Genomic DNA, 16,839 nt, shown 5'->3' on the forward strand with positions numbered 1-16,839 from the left:
CAGCAGCACCACCACATAAACAACAGGTCAGATGCCTTGGCACTATCCAAACTCTAAAAGAAAGGACAGAATTATTGTTAAAGCACAGGACTGGAACTCAGGGCTCCAGGATTCTAGCACAAGCTCTGTGACCTTGGACAGGTCCCTTCCCTGCACCTCGCCTCAGTTTCCCCATCTATAAAGGAGGTTGGGGGTCTTAGGGAAATTTCCTGCACTATCCTTGAAAGACCTTCTTGTATTAAATGTATGTATTACTTTGGGCCAAGATTGTACGTAACTGCTCTATGAGGGAGATGTGACAGAATCTTTGGGTATCCATTGTTTTAATTGACTGGCTTGTGTATTGTCTTTTACTCTATGGGGGAGGGCTACCCCAGCTCCTCCAAGACTTAAAATCAGTGGGAGGGGATTAAGGCAAACCAGCCAGGTTTGTAACCCCTCAGTGAGGCATTGACCACAGACCTAATTTCCATAATAGTGGTAAAGCTCCAAGCTCCTCCTGTGGAAGGAGCAAAAGACAAGCTTCATTCCCTCTCACATTAGCAGAAATAGGGCCCTCATGCCTCTGTTCCTCTCCCCCCACCCCATACTAAACCGATAGTAGGAGTCTCCCCCAACTTCCCCCACAGGGGGCAGGACTGACAGTGGTTGGCCATCCACCTCCAGGGTAGGCCCGGGGACAATGCCTTGGTAAGCCAACTCCCTGAATGCCACCTCTGTGTCTCTCATCCCCTATCGTGTGAGGGACAGGGTGGGACCCTTGTTAGAACCCTGCTGGGGAGGCAAGGCTCATGGGAACTTGACACAGAGCATGCACCCCATGGGGAAGGCTCCAGCCAGTGCCTAGCCAGCAGCATGTGCGGTGGGCCAAGTGCCCCTTGTTGGAGCCGGCAGGGGGAGATTGCGGTTCAAGGCTGGAGGATTACAGGGCAGCAGGAGCAGCTGCTCCCAGAAACACAGAATAAAATCATTAATTATAGGGACAAAGAGCAGGAACAACTACTAAAGAGAGAAAACCCTGCACACGCCTGCCCCTAGGAGGTGCTGATGGGGCACTCTCCACCCAGACCCCATAGGGAGGAGAGTCCAACAGAGAGGCAGCACCGGATCAGCCCAGGCTGCCCCCTAGAGGCATGAAAAGACAAATCTTCCTCTGCTTGGCCATTACGCCTTGGCCAGGGAGCTCCTAAACTGCTCTAGAGTGAACCACGCAGCGCGAGTTCAGGGACCCCTTTACCCCTCAAGCTTGAACAGACTTTTCCATTTGGGGTTCACAGTATCACCAGCACCAAATATTCAGAAATCACAAGTCAGGCCCCCAAAAGTTATGGGATCAGCATAAAAATCATGAGTAACAAAATTTAAACAGTGGGTTCTTTTTCTTTGTCTTTTGTTTTCCGAGCCTTTAGGCACCCGTGGGTCATGTTTGGCAGCTTTTCCCTACAACCACAAGCATTAGAAAGGCCCTTCTTTTAAATGAAAACTGGGTCCCACCTAATCACTTGACTCCAGGAGCTGGGGCTTTAAGAAAAATCACCAAGCAGCACAGAGTTGACAACAGCGAATTTGGCGCCTGTGGGCTAGTTAGAAAAAATGCCAGATTGAGCCCTGGAACTCAAGAGGTCTTCAATTAATTACAACACAGGGACAACCAGCCCAAACAAGGTCCAGAGGTGCTCAGTGCCCCCATCTCCCATGCAGCCTACACCTCTCTCCTGAGACTCAGCGGGCTCACTGCGAGGGTGGTTTTGGCTGAATGATCCTGGCCTTTGAAGCAGGGCCTCCTACATTTTTAAAATATGAAACCAGGACACTTTAGGAAGCTGTTTTAAGGTCACAAAATAGTCATGCAAAAGTACCCTTTAAAAAAGGTGCTCATGTTGGTACTACCAGCTTTTAAGTCAATGACATGCTGGGAGTGAGGATTCTTCCAGTACCTTAATGGGGCAAATGAGTTAGCACTGAATCTCGCACACCTGTCAACATTCACCGTGAGCAATGGAGCAGCTCCCACAGCATCTATGATCCTACGTTCATCTGACTTCTCTTCAGTCCAACACTGGTCACCACTCTGAACTCTCTTTTCCCAGCCCTGTTGCTCTGTTCCTGGTAAACACAGAGTAGATTCTCTGCAACGAGACGTCTTGAACAAACGTTGTGTAGTTAAAGCGCAGACATGCACTGAATGGTGAAAGGAAGAATCGGATCATCATCTGAAAAGACAGACCATATGCTAACTTTACCCCTGACAAGCCAGCGAGTGGCACGCAGGACCCTGCCCACCTGTGGGACAGAAGCTTGCTCCAAAGAGGTCCCCCAGCTGCCAGGATTTGCCTGTTCTTGGCTTCCAGCCAGCAGTGAGAGTGCACAGCATCTCACAACCACAGCTTACTTTTAAAATAGTTTATTTCTGGTTTTAAAATATACATCAGTTTGAAAATCTCAGAAAAAAGAGAACACGTTAGTTGCAGATTAGCCGGCTGGAGTTGGGACACTGAAAAGTGGGGGCTGCCAAGAGCCAATACTGCCCAAGACGAGGAGGAGTGCAAAGGACAAAGGCCTGATACCCCAAGGACACAGCCCAGGAGCAGGTTGCACCTTTTTTCCTGGCTGCATAACATTCCCCTCAACAATTTTCTCGTAGGTTCTGCTGCTGCCCGGTCACACTCCAAAAGACCTGGCACTGCAGAAGCAGGGCCTGGGCTAGGCCCACAGCATTCCCCTCCCATCACTCTTGCTTCTAGCCTGATGGGATCAAAGGCAGAATGGAGGTTAGCTTTGCCTGACAGGGACCAGCACCACCAGCTGCTTCAACAATCAGGTGGTTTTCATTTCGGTCTGAACCTGCTCAGGAAAGCCAATTGCAACGGGGACCTCAGGGATGAACCATGAACTCTCGCTGAGAGATGGAGGTGATCAGGCCCACCTACAATAACCAGCTCACAGACCGACAGCCCAGGCCAGCCTCAGCCAACAGGATTGTTGCTCCAGGCATACACCTGCAGCTCAAAGCCAGGTCATGACACGCAAGTGAGGCCTCCAAGCAGCCTAGGAGGGCTGCGCTGACAAGGGAGAGTCTGGGCCCAGGAGCCCAATCAACAGAAGATGCCCAGTGGCTAGGGCAGGAAGAAGGGGTGGGAGGAGGCAGCAGCTAGGACCTCACCACTCATGCTGCAAGGAGGCTACAGGAGAGAGGAGCTGAGCTGAGCTGGGCAGAGCGAAGAACCCCTCCCCTCCTGGACACTGAGGATTAGTACCTTGTAGGTTGAGGAGAGGCTCCCTCCATTAGCACCAATTTGTTAGGGCAGCTCTGCTGAAATACTGAGTCCTGCCCCAGCTCCGCACTGGGCTGAGTGGCCAGGAACAATGCCAATGCACAGGCAGCCGCTATGACCAGGTGCCCAAACCTACCTGCACAGGAAGCATATGCAGGCTGGGCCAAGACACACGGGAGAGGCCAGCAGCTCCCTTTCACAGGCCCTGCAGCCTCCAGGCTGGAGCTGAGAACAAAGCTTTGGCCCTGGCTGCCACCAGCTACAAATGGAAGGGCTTAGGGAGGGACACTGCTCCTGTCAAGTCAGGACCAGGTTCCCTGGGCAGCATCTCTTGCTGGGTGTTTGAATGGGAGCTTCCTTCCTGCAGCGAGAGGCTGCACTCTCCTTACACAGCTGAAGAGCAGAGCAGCAGCTTGCTCTCACTGAAGGAGGATGTCACAGCTCCAGCTTCAAACCCATCATAGCCGCAGGAAGGGGGGCCCTGGCCCAATAGAGACACGCAGGGACCCACACCAGTGCACTGGGTTACACCTTCAGGTGGAGGTAAAAAGCCAGATAGGCAAGGGCATCTTAGGAACCTATAACTAGACACCGGGGCTCTATTCCCCAAATAAAATATCTACACTACGGAACTCTTTCCTCCCCAGAGACAGTGATCACACACACACGGAAAAGAAAAACAACACAAGAAAAATCAAACACAGAACTCCATCCCCAAGGGGGAAGGCTTTGGAAGGCACCGGAGCCAGCCCGGGACCCAGCCAGAGGAAGGGGTGCACATTCACAGGGGCCTTCCCAAAGGGCCACCACTGAGCCAAAAGTTACCTGCACACTGCGGCTATAAGCCCTGCTCCTCAGGTCTCCCTCTCTCCCTGGGGCCCTTGTTGGGTCCCCCTACCCAGAGGCTTGCTATTGTCCTTCATTTATTGCTCCCCTGGGGGAAAATCCTGCCCTGGAGTTCATATGGTTCTGCTGGAGGAGAAAGCCCAGGATAGGAAGGGAGCCAGTGACTCCTAGGGCAGGACCTCACCCCCTGCACCCTGATCAGACAATGGATTGGCTGTCAGCTGCTTTGTTCATTTCTGCAGGAAGAGAAAACCAAAACATTTTAAAAGCGAATGCCTGGAAGGAAGAAGAATGAGAAGAAGACCGAGGAGCAGAGAATCAGCACCATCCAAACAAGAGTCAGGCCAATTCAACAGCACACAGAGATGGAGAGACAAACACACAAAATCCAACCCACAGCATGGAAACCACTGCCACAGGAACTCTGCAGGCCAGCCTCGCTGAGCAACTGCTGGGGGCGGGGGAGGTGGCGGCAGCTATGGACCCAGTCCCGCAGCAGGGGGAACTGGGGTTCTCCCAATGCATTGCCTCTGCACGAGCCACGTGCATGAGCTAAGCCAGCAGCGATCCGCAGAGGAAGCTTTGCAGGAGAGCCAGCCACTGCTGCCACCTGATTTCCACAGAGATCCACATGGCAGCTGGGGAACAAAACATAGCAAAACAAAATGTCCCCACCCCAATGCTTCTGACCTACACTAGTGGGCCAGGCGGCAAGGAGCACCCCCCTTCCCCCAGGCAGTCCTCATGCCCCACTCATAGCCTGCCAGGGCTCACAGGGATTCGGACAAGAACAGGGCAAAGAGTTGCTACTTGTTGGCACAAGTTGAAAGGTAGGAACACAGCAGCCGTGGGCACTGGCATAAGTGTGCCCAGGGCCATGGGCATCAGCATGAAGATGAGAGCATGGGCGCCAAGACAAGGTTGTGAGCATAAGTGTGAGGGCAGCATGGGCAACAGGGTGAGTAGGGACAAGGGTGCCGGGGTGCGGCTGTAAGATTGAGTGTGAGGGCAGGCAGAGGCGCCAGACGAGTGGTGAGCAAAGGCATGGGCGAGCAAGGCCCCTGAGTGTGTGTTCTGGTGTGGTGTGCATGGAATGCCGGTGAAATCCCGGCTTCTCTGGGTATCAAAACCAGAATAAATATAAGGGGGCAGTGGAGTCTGGGGCCCCCGGTGGCATGAGTGGGGCCGGGGACACCAAGCCCAGGAGTGGTGAGAGAGCCCTGGTAGGGAGGCGGCTACAGCACCGCCCTGAGGTGCTGCTCCCTGCCCCACCTCAGTTAAGCAGGTTGCCCTGCTCCTGGGCCTGCGTCAGGCTGTCCTTGCGATGGAGATGGTGGACACCCATCCTCTTGGGGCTGCGGTGTGGCCGCCCTAAGGGAGGCTTGCTCCTGCATTCCCCACTCTCCTCCAAGGCTCCCCCCTGGCTGCTCTCTTTGCTCGCTTGCAGCAGCATTTCCCTTTCCTCAGCTGGGCTCCCAGGTGAGCCCAGGTCCACATAGTCCTTGTGCTTCTCTGGCGGAGGGCTGCTGGGCTCAGCGGTGCGCCCGCCATTGCCCTGGAGCAGCTTCCGGGCCTCATCCTGGGAGAAGTCCGTGCCATAGTCGGAGGAGAAATGGCTCTTGCGGGCTCGCGACTCAGTGCTGTCTGTGTCCACACTCGAGTCCCGGCTCACGGTCCAGCTGCAGCTCTGCACAGACTCCTCGCCATCTGAGTAGGCTGAGGCCACCCTGCCCAGCTCCTGCATGGAGCGGCTGAATCGCTTCTGGAGCTCTGGGGCCATGTCGTGGCTGAAGGAGGTGCGGCCCACCAGCACCTGCTCTGAAGTCGGGGGCGCCTTGTCCACAAACATCCGCTGCCAGTTGGCTAGGAGGTCCTCCTCCGAGCTGGCCGAGCTGGCGAAGGCACTGGGGATTTGGGGGGGGCTGCTGAAAGGGCTGCTCTGTGAGGAGCCGTGTGCCCGACCTGCCTTGGGTGATGGCTGGTAGGAGCAGCTGGAAGCTGAGTGGCGGCCCTCTGAGACGGGGCTGTTCGGGAGCGTCCGGTGCCGGTCACTGTTCTCATCCTCACTCTGCACCAGGCTCAGGGAGATGGCCTGTCGTGTGGCATAGGTGCAGTTGGGCAGGGGGCTGTTCTTCGGGATCCTCACCTTGTCCTCAGAGAACTCAATCACCTTGCGCCCTGGATACATTGGGTGAGGAGGGGAGGGCGTGGGGTAGGGGCTCAGCTTCTCGAAGGCAGGCGCCTCCTCTGGCAGGCTCTCCATACTGCTCTGTGGCTTGCAGCCCCCGTTCTGCTGCTTCCCCGCCTCCCCTCCCTCCTTCCCAGGCAGCCCCAGGTTGGGGCAGGCATCTGGCAGAGCCCCACTCATGTCCACGTGCACAAAGACATCCTCAGCCATGGGGCAGCTGCCACTGCTGGATTTGGCAGAGTTCAGGACCAGTGACTCGGGCTTCTCCAGGACTCTGGCAATAACTGAGGTGGGCACAACGTCAGATGGTGCCAGGGTATGTGCGGACTCCTGGCCAGGACCTGGGGACTCCTGGGTGCTGTGCAGGTGCTTATTGACCATGTCCTGGAGCTCATAGGGAAGCTAGGGGGAAGGAGAGAGGGCATTAAGCAGGGCCTAAAACAGCCCCTCAGGGCCTCAGCAGAGTCAGGAGTGGCTGAGATACAGCCACAAAACAGCACTTGGGAAACTGCAATACAGTGCCTGCCCCACCCAGCCCTAGCACACACCCCACCTATCCCCCAGCATACTCATCTGCTCCCCACCCTCTGGGCACAGTCCAGCCACTGACATACATGCTGCCCTCCCTCCTGAAACAGGGCATGGGTGTCCCACAGGAGGAGACAGCAGAGCTTTCCCAGCTCTTAACTTCTGGCTGCAAGATGCTGCTGCTCTCAGAGCACACGGGAGCCTGCCCCATGGGCCCCATTTAGGGGTGGGAGTGAGGGAAGACTGCCCACGAGCCTCAGGCTGGAGCTCACGAGAGTGAATAGGAGGCTTGGCTGGAGCGTGCTAGGCAAGGGGGCTATTGATCAGTGGAAAATCAGCTGGCAGTTACGTTGAAGTGACTGAACAGCTCCCACTGCCAGGATCTGTGGCTCCCAGGGAGCGCACAGTAATTACAGCCCCACTGCCTTGGCAGCCTGCCCCGGGATCGGGATCGATGACTGTCCTAGCACTTGCTGACTCCCCTGTCTGGTCCAGCTGCTTCATTGAGGCATTAGCACCTGGGACAGAGCCTTGCTGACTCCCCCACCTCACTGAGGGTTTAGCTGCTGGGTCAGAGCTCTTAGCACTGGGATGGTAACACTCAGGGCATGCCAAGCATTTCACTGCACCCAGCGGGTGGCTCCGTTGAGTTCAGGGTAAAGTGGCTGCAGGACTGGGGTGAGCACTGACCCTCCCGCTGACAGCTAGGTAGGCAGGTCTATTCCACCTTGCCTATTAAATACTGGGCTGCCCTTCGACTGGCTACACAAGCACTGTGCTGGAAGATTAGGGTTGGGCTTTGCAGACCGCCATGGCCCCGAGCCATGGCACAGCCTGCTGCAAGAGGAATCCTGCAGTCAGACAGGTGGGCCCAGGGAACACAGAGCGGGAACTGCTGGATGCAAGGCAGAAGGTCCCTACACAGTTGCTCAGCTCCACTTTGCCTCCAGTGGCATCTGAGTGTGGCCGAGCCCTTCAAAGCTCCTGTGAGGGGAGACAGCTGGGAGAGGTCAAGGTTACCCCTGCAGTAACAGATACAGTGACCTCAGGAGTGCTAATTTGAGACACGCCTGGGGAATGACATACCAGTCACCTGCTTGCTCGCGAAAGACAAGCTCCAGGGTTGGATGGGCAGGGCACTGGGAGAGCCCTCTAAGGGGCTGGGATGCAAGGAGCCCATGTGACGAGGCTTTATGGAGAACTGGGGAGAATCCTAGGGCTGGGCCAGATCCTGTTCCAGGGAGAGGAGAGGAACAAGAAATGCCAATATGCACACGGGCGCCTTCCTCCCCCACTGGGACAGGACAGGCTAGGCTGCCTCACACCGGACAGGCTAGACTGACGTCACACATTCCCAGCCCCACAGCTGCACCCAGAGCCTTGCCCTCCCTCGCTCTCTGCCTGCCGGCAGATCCGTAAGCCCCCAGGCTTGGTGAGCATACCCGAACCTGGCAGTGGCAGATGAGCCAGCCGTCTGCGTCCTGGTTCACCTAGCCCTGCACTAGGCAGAACGGGCCTTGTACGCGGCCAGGTGAGAAGTGGGAGAGGACAAAGGGGTCAGTGAGAAGCCTGCTCTTCTGCCAGCTCCCTTCAGGCACCCAGGCTATATCAGATTCAAGGCTATTGTGCCAAAGATAACGGCCCCTCCCTCCCCTGGAAACACAGCTCAAGGATCTTTTTATAACAGCCCCCATCTGAGATGTGAAATGGAGCCGGTCTGAAAGAGGAGCCGGCAGAACCTTGCCCAGAGGACCGGGAGCTCCTTACACCTCTGCTCGATGCTCAGGAGGGGAGTCGCTGGGACACAAGCCAGCTCGATCCCCACCTGCGGAGGAGAGTGGCCAGGTGTGGAGTAAAGGGCTGGGAACAGAGCAGCTGTAAGCCCCTCCCCCACCCCACTGCAGAGCTGCTACTCACGTCAGCAAACTTGTGGTTCCTGAAGTGGGACTTGTTGCACTTGAGCAGCTGCACCGCGAGGTTACAGTCCTGCCGATAGCGCTCCTGCCGAGAGAGCGCATGGGGATTACGCTGGCCTCACCACATCCCCCCCCACACACTGCCAGCAACGCATGCAGGCACCAGCTCCTGCCTGAGCAGACACCTCACTCACATGGTGGTGGAGGGCAATCATCCTACACCCTGGGGTTCCCACCATTCCCCTGGGGAGGCTCTTCCGCAGGCCAGTACACTGCTCTGCCCCTCGGGGCTCCTCTCTTCTTCCCTCCCAGTTTACATCCTGTCTATAGCTAGCTCCTCTCCCTCCTGGGACCTGACACCTCTCAAGTATCTGTGAAGGCTGTGCCCCTCCCTAGCCCCTTGTGCTATCAGCCAAACTGGCTCCCAATGGTTCTCACTGCTCTTCTCTCAACTCCCCCAATGCTAACGAGGGGCCTAGCATCAAGTGCAGAATCCCAGGCGCTGTTGCACCAAAGCTGTCTGGAAGGCTCACCCCTCTCCCAGCTCTGGGATGCTCGGCCTTTAGTTTTACAGTCCAAACTCAGGTGGGCCTTTTTTGCTGCCACTTCACATGGCAAGCTCAGATCTCATTTACTCACCACTCAACTTCTAGGACTCAGGTAGAATGTCATGCTGCTATGTCCTGCTTCCCCACTCTATAATTTATCTGTCCTCAGGGGCATTCTCAGCTCCCCACGATTTAGCATGGATCAATGTGTCAGCCATGTGCTGCTTACTCCTCCCCAGTCATTAGTAAGGAAGTTATAGACCAGATTTTATATGAATCAGGCATGGCACTTCCCACACCCCACTTTCACATGTTAAGCAGACACAGGCTGCAGACTGGACACTTACATTGAGCTCCTCAAGTTTATTGATGGTGGTTTTGGCATCTAGCAGCTTGTTAGTGAGCTCCACAATCTCCCAGTCCAGGGTCTTCCGGTCCATCTCTGCCTTTTTTATCTGGGGCACAGGAACACAAGGCGTAAATCCTACCAGCACAGGCTGGCCTGGCCTCTCACCCCACCTAGCCCCCTGCATAGCACAAAAACACATTCAGCTTGGAAACAGAACCTTCCAGACAGGTAACAGCCCCAGCTCTTCACACAGGGAGGGACTCTGACCGCACACAAAGCCAGCCACCATATGCTGGCTTTTCAGAATTCTCGCCATGTTTATTAGCGATTGAAGTGAGGCGGGTTGGATCCTTTGCAGCACAGCTGCTCTTCCTTCCCTTCCTGCAGTGGGAACATGCAGAGACTGAACTCCCTCTCAGCTTTAGTGACAAGTGGACCACACTGGCATCAGGGAAGAAGGCTGCACTGATGCTTCTCGGGTGACACATAAAGGATCAGTCCCTATCAATCCAACACCTTTCCCCAGCAGCAAAGATCACTGGGCTTGTGACATCCAATCCTCTCCACCTTGGCAATAGAAAGATGTTGCTCAGAGAGGCATGAGAGTCAATGATGAATGCAACAGAAGTTGACTCAGCACTGAGAAGGCTCTGCTTTTGAATAAGAGCTCAGGGAGGACTCCAGGGCTTGCTTTGGTGTGAAAGAATCTGTCGGGCAGTTTCATCTTGGTTAATTCTGTTCCCAAAGGGGGGATAGTTCCTCGCTAGATGCCCCCATGGGCTCCTGCTTGGGGGAGATAGACATGGAGGCTAATAGCAGTCAGAGGGCAACAGCTCAGACAGCTCCCGATCCAGCCCCTCTACCTGTCCCATGTCCTCAGGGTCACAGAAGCCCCAGAATCTGCTCCAAGCCTGTGACTAAAAGGGCCCATTTGTGGAGCAGTGGTGGTAGCAGTGCCCACTGTGACAGGCAGTGATGCATGTAGGGTCAGGGCGTTTCTAGAACATAGATTGACTTCTTGGCAGCTGCATAAATAATATTAACCCCAAAAGCTCCTACTGGCAAGGGCGAGAACCGACCCTGCACTCTCTATTATGGGCAGGTGACTGAGGATGGCTAGAACTAACATCTGTTTACTTACAGTACAGGTGGCCAAATGTGGCTCTCAGCCACCCACACCCATAACACAGTGTTGCAGCCTGCAGGCACTGTGCTTCCTAGCAGACAATGCTCCCTTTGGATCAGAATCAAATGCTGCCATTTGGCTGGAGCACTGCGTGCTAGGACCTGTTGTCTCTGCGGGCAGCTGTTTTGTTCAGTACAGGTGGAGCCCTTGGCTGGACAAGGTGTGGGGCCCCTCGGTCTAGGATGGTGCAAGTGGGTCAAGTAATGTGTGGCTGACAATGAAAATGACAGGCTGAGACACGTGAAGTGGAGGGGGGAAAAACAAACAAAAAGACGCAACTGCAAAAATCCAGCTTTGGCTGAGAGAGGCCTGAGAGGTGAGTGTACCCAGCGTGTGCCAGCAGCAGCATGGGAAGGAGAGAGAGAGAGGGAGAGAGGGAGAGAAAAGAAACAGCCATGAGTGTTATGAATGCACACAATACACACACACACACACACACACACACAGGCTCTGCTCCAACAGCCCCAGCCTCCCGGGAGTGACACACTGGAGTCTGCAGGGAGCAACACATCCCTGGCACCTTTCAAAGAGGCAGATGCAACATGACAATTACATGCAATTATATTGTGGGGAAACCAAGCTCTGGTGCACGATAAAATGGGGACTCAGCAAACAAAGTACCCAGTTCAGGACACCGGGGTAGGCCTGGGGAGGGTCATGGCCAGAACCAAACCCGTCAGCTGCTGCAATGCCAGCCCTGTAAGGCAGGGTCCCTTCCCTCCCGCCCAACACACAGGATTCCCCCACTTCCTCTCCCCAGAGGCTCAGCAGGTCAGTTACCAGGGCATGCAGCTTCTCCTCCAGGTCCTGGTTGGTTCTCTGTGAAGCAGTGTAGCTGTTCTGTAACCTAAACAGAGGCATGAATGTCCAGGTGAAAAGGAATCAGGGCCATCAACTCAAGTCCTCTCCATAGCTCCCCACACACCAGGAAAGATTGCTTACTACAGAGCACACGGACATGTTAATTCTTTGCCCTGATTTTCTCACTTGGTAGCTGTGATCCCTTCAGCTCTCAAGCTAGACTGGGTCTGTATTTGGATGGGATACCTCAAAGGAAAAACCAGGCTGTTGCTGGTATTGGGGTGGACACTCTACAGTACTGGGCTCAAACGTCATGGTAGGGAGCGCTGTTCTAACGAAGGTGCTGCCTTTCAGGTGGGACATAAAACAGAGATCCCAGGCCACGGATTTCTCTTTGCATTTATCAGGACATTAACCCTAAATTCTAGCTCAGACAATTCCATTCTGCCTCTAAGAGTCAAATGGATAGAGAATTCTGCATTTCCTGCCTTAAACTGCTGTGCTCCTCCCCAGAGGCGGCTGCATTATTACAATGTGTGCTGAGCTTTATCTGTAAGTCTCCTCATCTCCCCAGACCATGTGCCTCAGGTTAACACAACATCGGCTCTGCCTTCTCCAGCCAGCCAAGCGACTCCTCAGGCGGAGGTCCTCGGTCTCTCCCCGCAGCCACATTCTCTCCTCTGGTGTTCACCCTACCTGCGGAATTTGTCCTTGAATTTCTCCAGCTCTTCGCGATTCTGGCCCAGCTCCAGCTCCAGGTAGTCCTGGCCGGACTCCAGTTCCCTTTCCATCGCCTCCATCTTGTTAGTGACATAGGCCAGCCGCCGGCGTAGCTCCTCGTTCTCATGCTGCAGCAGCCTGTGTCACACAGAGCAACAACGCACCACTCAGCAAGTGATGGGGGCTGCAGGCCTCAGTGCAGACACCCAGCATCTAACCTCCCTTTGGGACCACACACAGGCAGTGAGGATGCTCCCAGGTGTTTCTGGTGGCACCATCCAAACAACTAATAATGGCCCCCATTCCCTTTCCAGCTCAGCTGTTGGAGAGTTCACCTCTCAAGATCTTGTTGGGGAGCATGTGCGCATTTCACACACAGACTTCCCAGAAGGGATTCTTTAGGCTCAGATCTCGTCCCTTCTCTGACACCCTCAACAGGATGCTGTGATGAGTCCGACGGTGTGTGTGTGTGTATATGCTGCCCCTGGAGGTCTCCTCTGGACTCCCAGTGACTGTTCCAAGCCCCAGGACAAGGACTTTGAGAGGGGGCTCTGCAGGTCAAGAATATAGGGCATTGGCAGAGCTGGGAGGCCAGAAGTGGACTAGGGGGAGATGCTTAGGAGGTCAGGAGTGGGATGCATGGACGGAGTTTGGGGGCAACACGGTTGTTGTTACTTGGGCTGCGGATTTTGTTTTTAGAAGCAGTCAGTGCCTGTAGCAACTAAACTAAACTGGCAGGAGGGTCAAATGCAGTGAGAGGCGTCTCGACGCAACTCAGGAGATGAGAAATTCAAGCCCTTGCTTCCTAGCAGCACAAGTTGCTCTCTGCCTTTTGGAGCAGGGGCAGAGAAGTGCTCAGCAGTCCCATTATCTGTGTCACCAGCTCCCTCTCAGGTTACGGTCTGTGGATGAAACCCACCAGCCAAATGACTGCACAGCTCAGGTGTCCCTCCCTGGAAAATGAAACCCACTTAATAATTTATCCCAGCCCAGGCTGCAGGAGTTGGGGGCATTGCAAATCCTCAATCCCAACCATAGCCCTCTAAATCTAAACACGCAGTGGAGTAGGAGTCCTTGCAATTGCTGGGTCAATGAGTGCAGCTGGCGAGAGGGCTCTGGCTATGCAGGGAGGTATGGGCAACACATGTGTTATGGGGAGATGCTGTGGCAGCCTCCAGCAGGCCCTGAGGCACTTTCCTACACGGGTGCTTTCATTGCGCTCAACTGTTCAGAGAAACCTAGAAAATACAGCACTCTCTTCAGCTGCATCAGTTTGTTCTTCACTGAGATTTTGAAGGGAGTGAGATCTACAGAGCTGCCTCTTGCTAGCTTCTGTCTGTGCAACAAATCCTCATTCACAGTCAGCAGGGGGAGCTCACACACCAGTTACAGGGGGTCACACCAAAATGGTAGTGCTTTGAGTTTTTCTCTCTTTGATGGTGAGGAATAGATGTTTAGAATAGGGGTGTTTTCCCCACCTCAAACTGTAACAGCATTAAAGGCACCCTGAGCTGGGTCTCCCAAAGGATGCTGTCTGCATTGCCCCCAGTCAGCTGCACTGGGACAGCAGCTCTGCAACCAGCCCTTCAGGGAATGCAGGAAACCACAACAAAACTCGGCAAGTGGGAGCAGAATAGAGAGAAACCTGCCCCAGTCTCTACAAATGGGCCTAGGTTCTCAACAGAAGGGAAACCCCTCATGCAGATTCAAAGGGCTAAGCAGTGAGGCAGAAGCTGGATAATGGGAGATGGGAATAAGCCCACACAGTAAGTGAGAGACCGGAGCATGAGCAGGGAACAAGACACTTACTTCATCCTTTCTGCATCCGTCAGGGGTTCCTGTGCAGAGAAGAAAACAGCTGTAAGAACCTCTCAAAACAGGTGTCAGACTCAAGCAAGCACCAAAGGGCAAGCTCTTGAGAGGTGAACTCATCCCGCACGCCCCCCCTCCCGCCCAGCTCTGGACAGACTATGTCATGCATAGCTAGGAAAGCTGGACTCTACATGCACTGCTCAGACACTGCTTCTCAAACTAGTCAATATCAAGACAGACCATATGGTTTATTTCCAGGTCAGCAGTAGTCTGGGTTAAACCAGAGACTTTCACAGAGATCCTGCAATTCCCCTCTCTTCTGTGCTACAAGTTCAAGGACCCTGCAGTCATCTCACCCCTCAGCTGCTGCTTCAACCTTCAGCAGCCCCACAACGTCTGGGTGGTGAGGATGGGAGTCTCATGGATCTGCACACACAAACCTAGGAGCCCTTCACTGTGGTGGTAGCTGCAGCGCCTCTGGAGATAATGAATGAACTGTTCTGAGCAGTTGAGGAGCTGGGAAGCACCTTTTCTGTTTGCTTCACCCAGATAAGCCCAGATGAGGGTTTCTCTGTGCTCAGCTCGAGCTGGCTATTGGAACTAGGATCCTGGGTCAACCTAGACTCAAAGACAACGGGCAAAATGCTGAAGGCCAAAGAGCCCCACAGCAGGGCCTATCATTCTGGGAGCAAGTCATCTGCACTTCTCCAGCAGGCACCACCACTGCACATAGGCAGGGACAGGATAGAAGGAGCTTAGCCTCCCCACCCTAAGCATCTGATGTGCTAGCCTTGGTGACAGCAGCTGCCTGTCAACATGCCTCACTTGTGGCCAGGAGGAGAATTCCATCTCCAGAGCCTGTTAGTGCTAGCAGGGCTGACTGTTTCAAGAAAGCTAGAAAGCCCAGGTTCTTCTCATGGAAGCAATAGGGTTTGGGGCACTGAATGGCTTGAAAGAGCAACTTTGGGACATACTGGATGGAGCCCTGGAGCCTTAACTAAGCAAAGCACTCAGGTCCCCAAAGATGCTGCTGCACTTCAATATGTGCATATTAAGAGAAGCAGGTGGTCTGTGAAGGGGACCCGGCCACAGAGATTTCCTTGGAAAAGATTCAGTGCAACATGGAGTGGAAGCTGGCCCAGTCATGGCTCTAATGCACAGGGGGGCCACTCTTCCCTCCTAACAACCTACAGTGCACTGCACTGGCCCACGCTGTACAGGGTGGCTCTGCTTTAGCTGCACTACACAAGCTATGTCTCCAACACTAAATGCACTGCATCAGCCTGCACTATACAGCATGATACCGGCACAGTCCCAAGTGCACTGTATTAACTCCCGCCGTACACAGCATCACCACCCTGCAACTGCCTCACCGCTGAGTACCCCAGCTGATACCAGGCACGCAGGTGCACAAGAATCAAGCCGGGAGATGAATGCTCCCCATTTAAATGAGTCCATGTGCCAAGAGCTCGCTGAGTGGATGGAACGGGAGGAGTTGGCACCTCTTCCAGACATGGATTCTACCTCCGCTAGAGAAGGGACTTTGGACATAAATATGGGTCTGGTTTACCAGGGTGCCCAGACATGTGGGGGCACACCCCTTACAGCTCTAGGAGGATTCAAAGGCCCCCTTGGTGTCCAGCTCTGCATGCTGACACCCTGCAGTCTGCTAGGCAAGTTCTAAACTCTAGAAGGCTGAGAAGCCTGCAACTGGGAAAGAGGCACCAGATGCTGCTTTAATGGCTAACAACTCCAAGAGGGAGCTGTTCCCTTCTCCCCTTTGAACTGAGGCACTCCCACCTGGGTCACGGCTAGGAGCAACGCAGAGAAGGAGCAGGATCTGCCTCCAAACAGGCTAGTGGGGAGGCTGGAGGCTCAAAAGGCATTAGCACCATTTCTGCACGTGCAGCACAGAAGGGCTAGGTCTGGGCAGTCCCAAGGATGATGCTCTGTCTCCACTGAGGTTTCAGCATTTTGCTCTTGGGTACCCCCAATAGCCAGTTCAGGAGGAACCTCCCAGTGGGGAACAACCGGGGTGGTGTCAGGGCAGCTGGGATGAAGGCTGTACCTTAAGTGAGCCTCGGAGAGCCCCTCACAGCACATAGAGTAGGGAGCCAAAGTTCCTTGGCCAGGTCTCCCTGGGGCAATGGAGACTCCACACTTCATAGAGCAACACCCGAATGGAATGAGATGAGAGTTTAGACACAAACGCCCTGCCCCTCATTCCCCATGTCGGCACTAAGGGCACCTCTGGGAGCCAAGGGGGGTGGGCTTGGCCTTACAGAAGCCTCTGTCCCCATCCTGGGTGAGGGGCCTGGGCTCCAGGACTCTGGCACCTACCTTGTTAAGTGCTAGGCTGAAGGAAGGGAAGGTTCTGGGTGAGGCAGTGGCCTCCTCCTGGCTCCGGTGTGTCGGAGGGGAGAAGGATGCTCTCTCCAGGTAGCCTGGCTCTGTCATGGGCTTCTGGCCAGGTTTGGTGCCAAGATGCTGCGGCTGCACTTGCCACAACTGGTGATTGCTTCGGTCCCTCTCTCTGTCCCTTCCTCCCTCCTGACTGGTTTTCCAAGAAGGCAGCAGCTGCTGCTGCTCGGAGGACACCCCTGCCAAACTCAGCTCTGCCGGCTCATACTGACACAGATCCACTACCCGCCTCTCCATGGAGAGGAACTT

The 16,839-nt window shown here is 54.7% G+C and overlaps 1 protein-coding gene across 7 annotated transcripts in view; it reads right to left on the minus strand.

Annotated features, from left to right (window-relative positions):
- Positions 1–2,388: 2,388 nt before the first annotated feature.
- Positions 2,389–16,839, minus strand: part of TJAP1 (tight junction associated protein 1) — a 50,371-nt gene continuing 35,920 nt past the window's right edge. For 6 of the 7 annotated variants that reach the window (XM_067543110.1, XM_067543109.1, XM_067543108.1 and 3 more), the window contains 7 exons: positions 14,167–14,195; positions 12,334–12,495; positions 11,617–11,683; positions 11,116–11,145; positions 9,649–9,756; positions 8,755–8,838; positions 2,389–6,711 (listed from right to left, as the gene is read on the minus strand). In XM_067543110.1, coding sequence (XP_067399211.1) covers positions 5,395–6,711; positions 8,755–8,838; positions 9,649–9,756; positions 11,116–11,145; positions 11,617–11,683; positions 12,334–12,495; positions 14,167–14,195 — 1,797 coding nt within the window. In that variant the 3' untranslated portion in view covers positions 2,389–5,394. The remainder of the gene's footprint in view (positions 6,712–8,754; positions 8,839–9,648; positions 9,757–11,115; positions 11,146–11,616; positions 11,684–12,333; positions 12,496–14,166; positions 14,196–16,839) is intronic. The other variant, XM_067543113.1, reaches the window with a different exon arrangement.

This window comes from Emydura macquarii, unplaced genomic scaffold (genome assembly GCF_026122565.2).
Source record: "Emydura macquarii macquarii isolate MOO-44397 ecotype Brisbane River unplaced genomic scaffold, CSIRO-AGI_Emac_v2 contig_781, whole genome shotgun sequence".
NCBI classification, from domain to species: domain Eukaryota; kingdom Metazoa; phylum Chordata; order Testudines; family Chelidae; genus Emydura; species Emydura macquarii.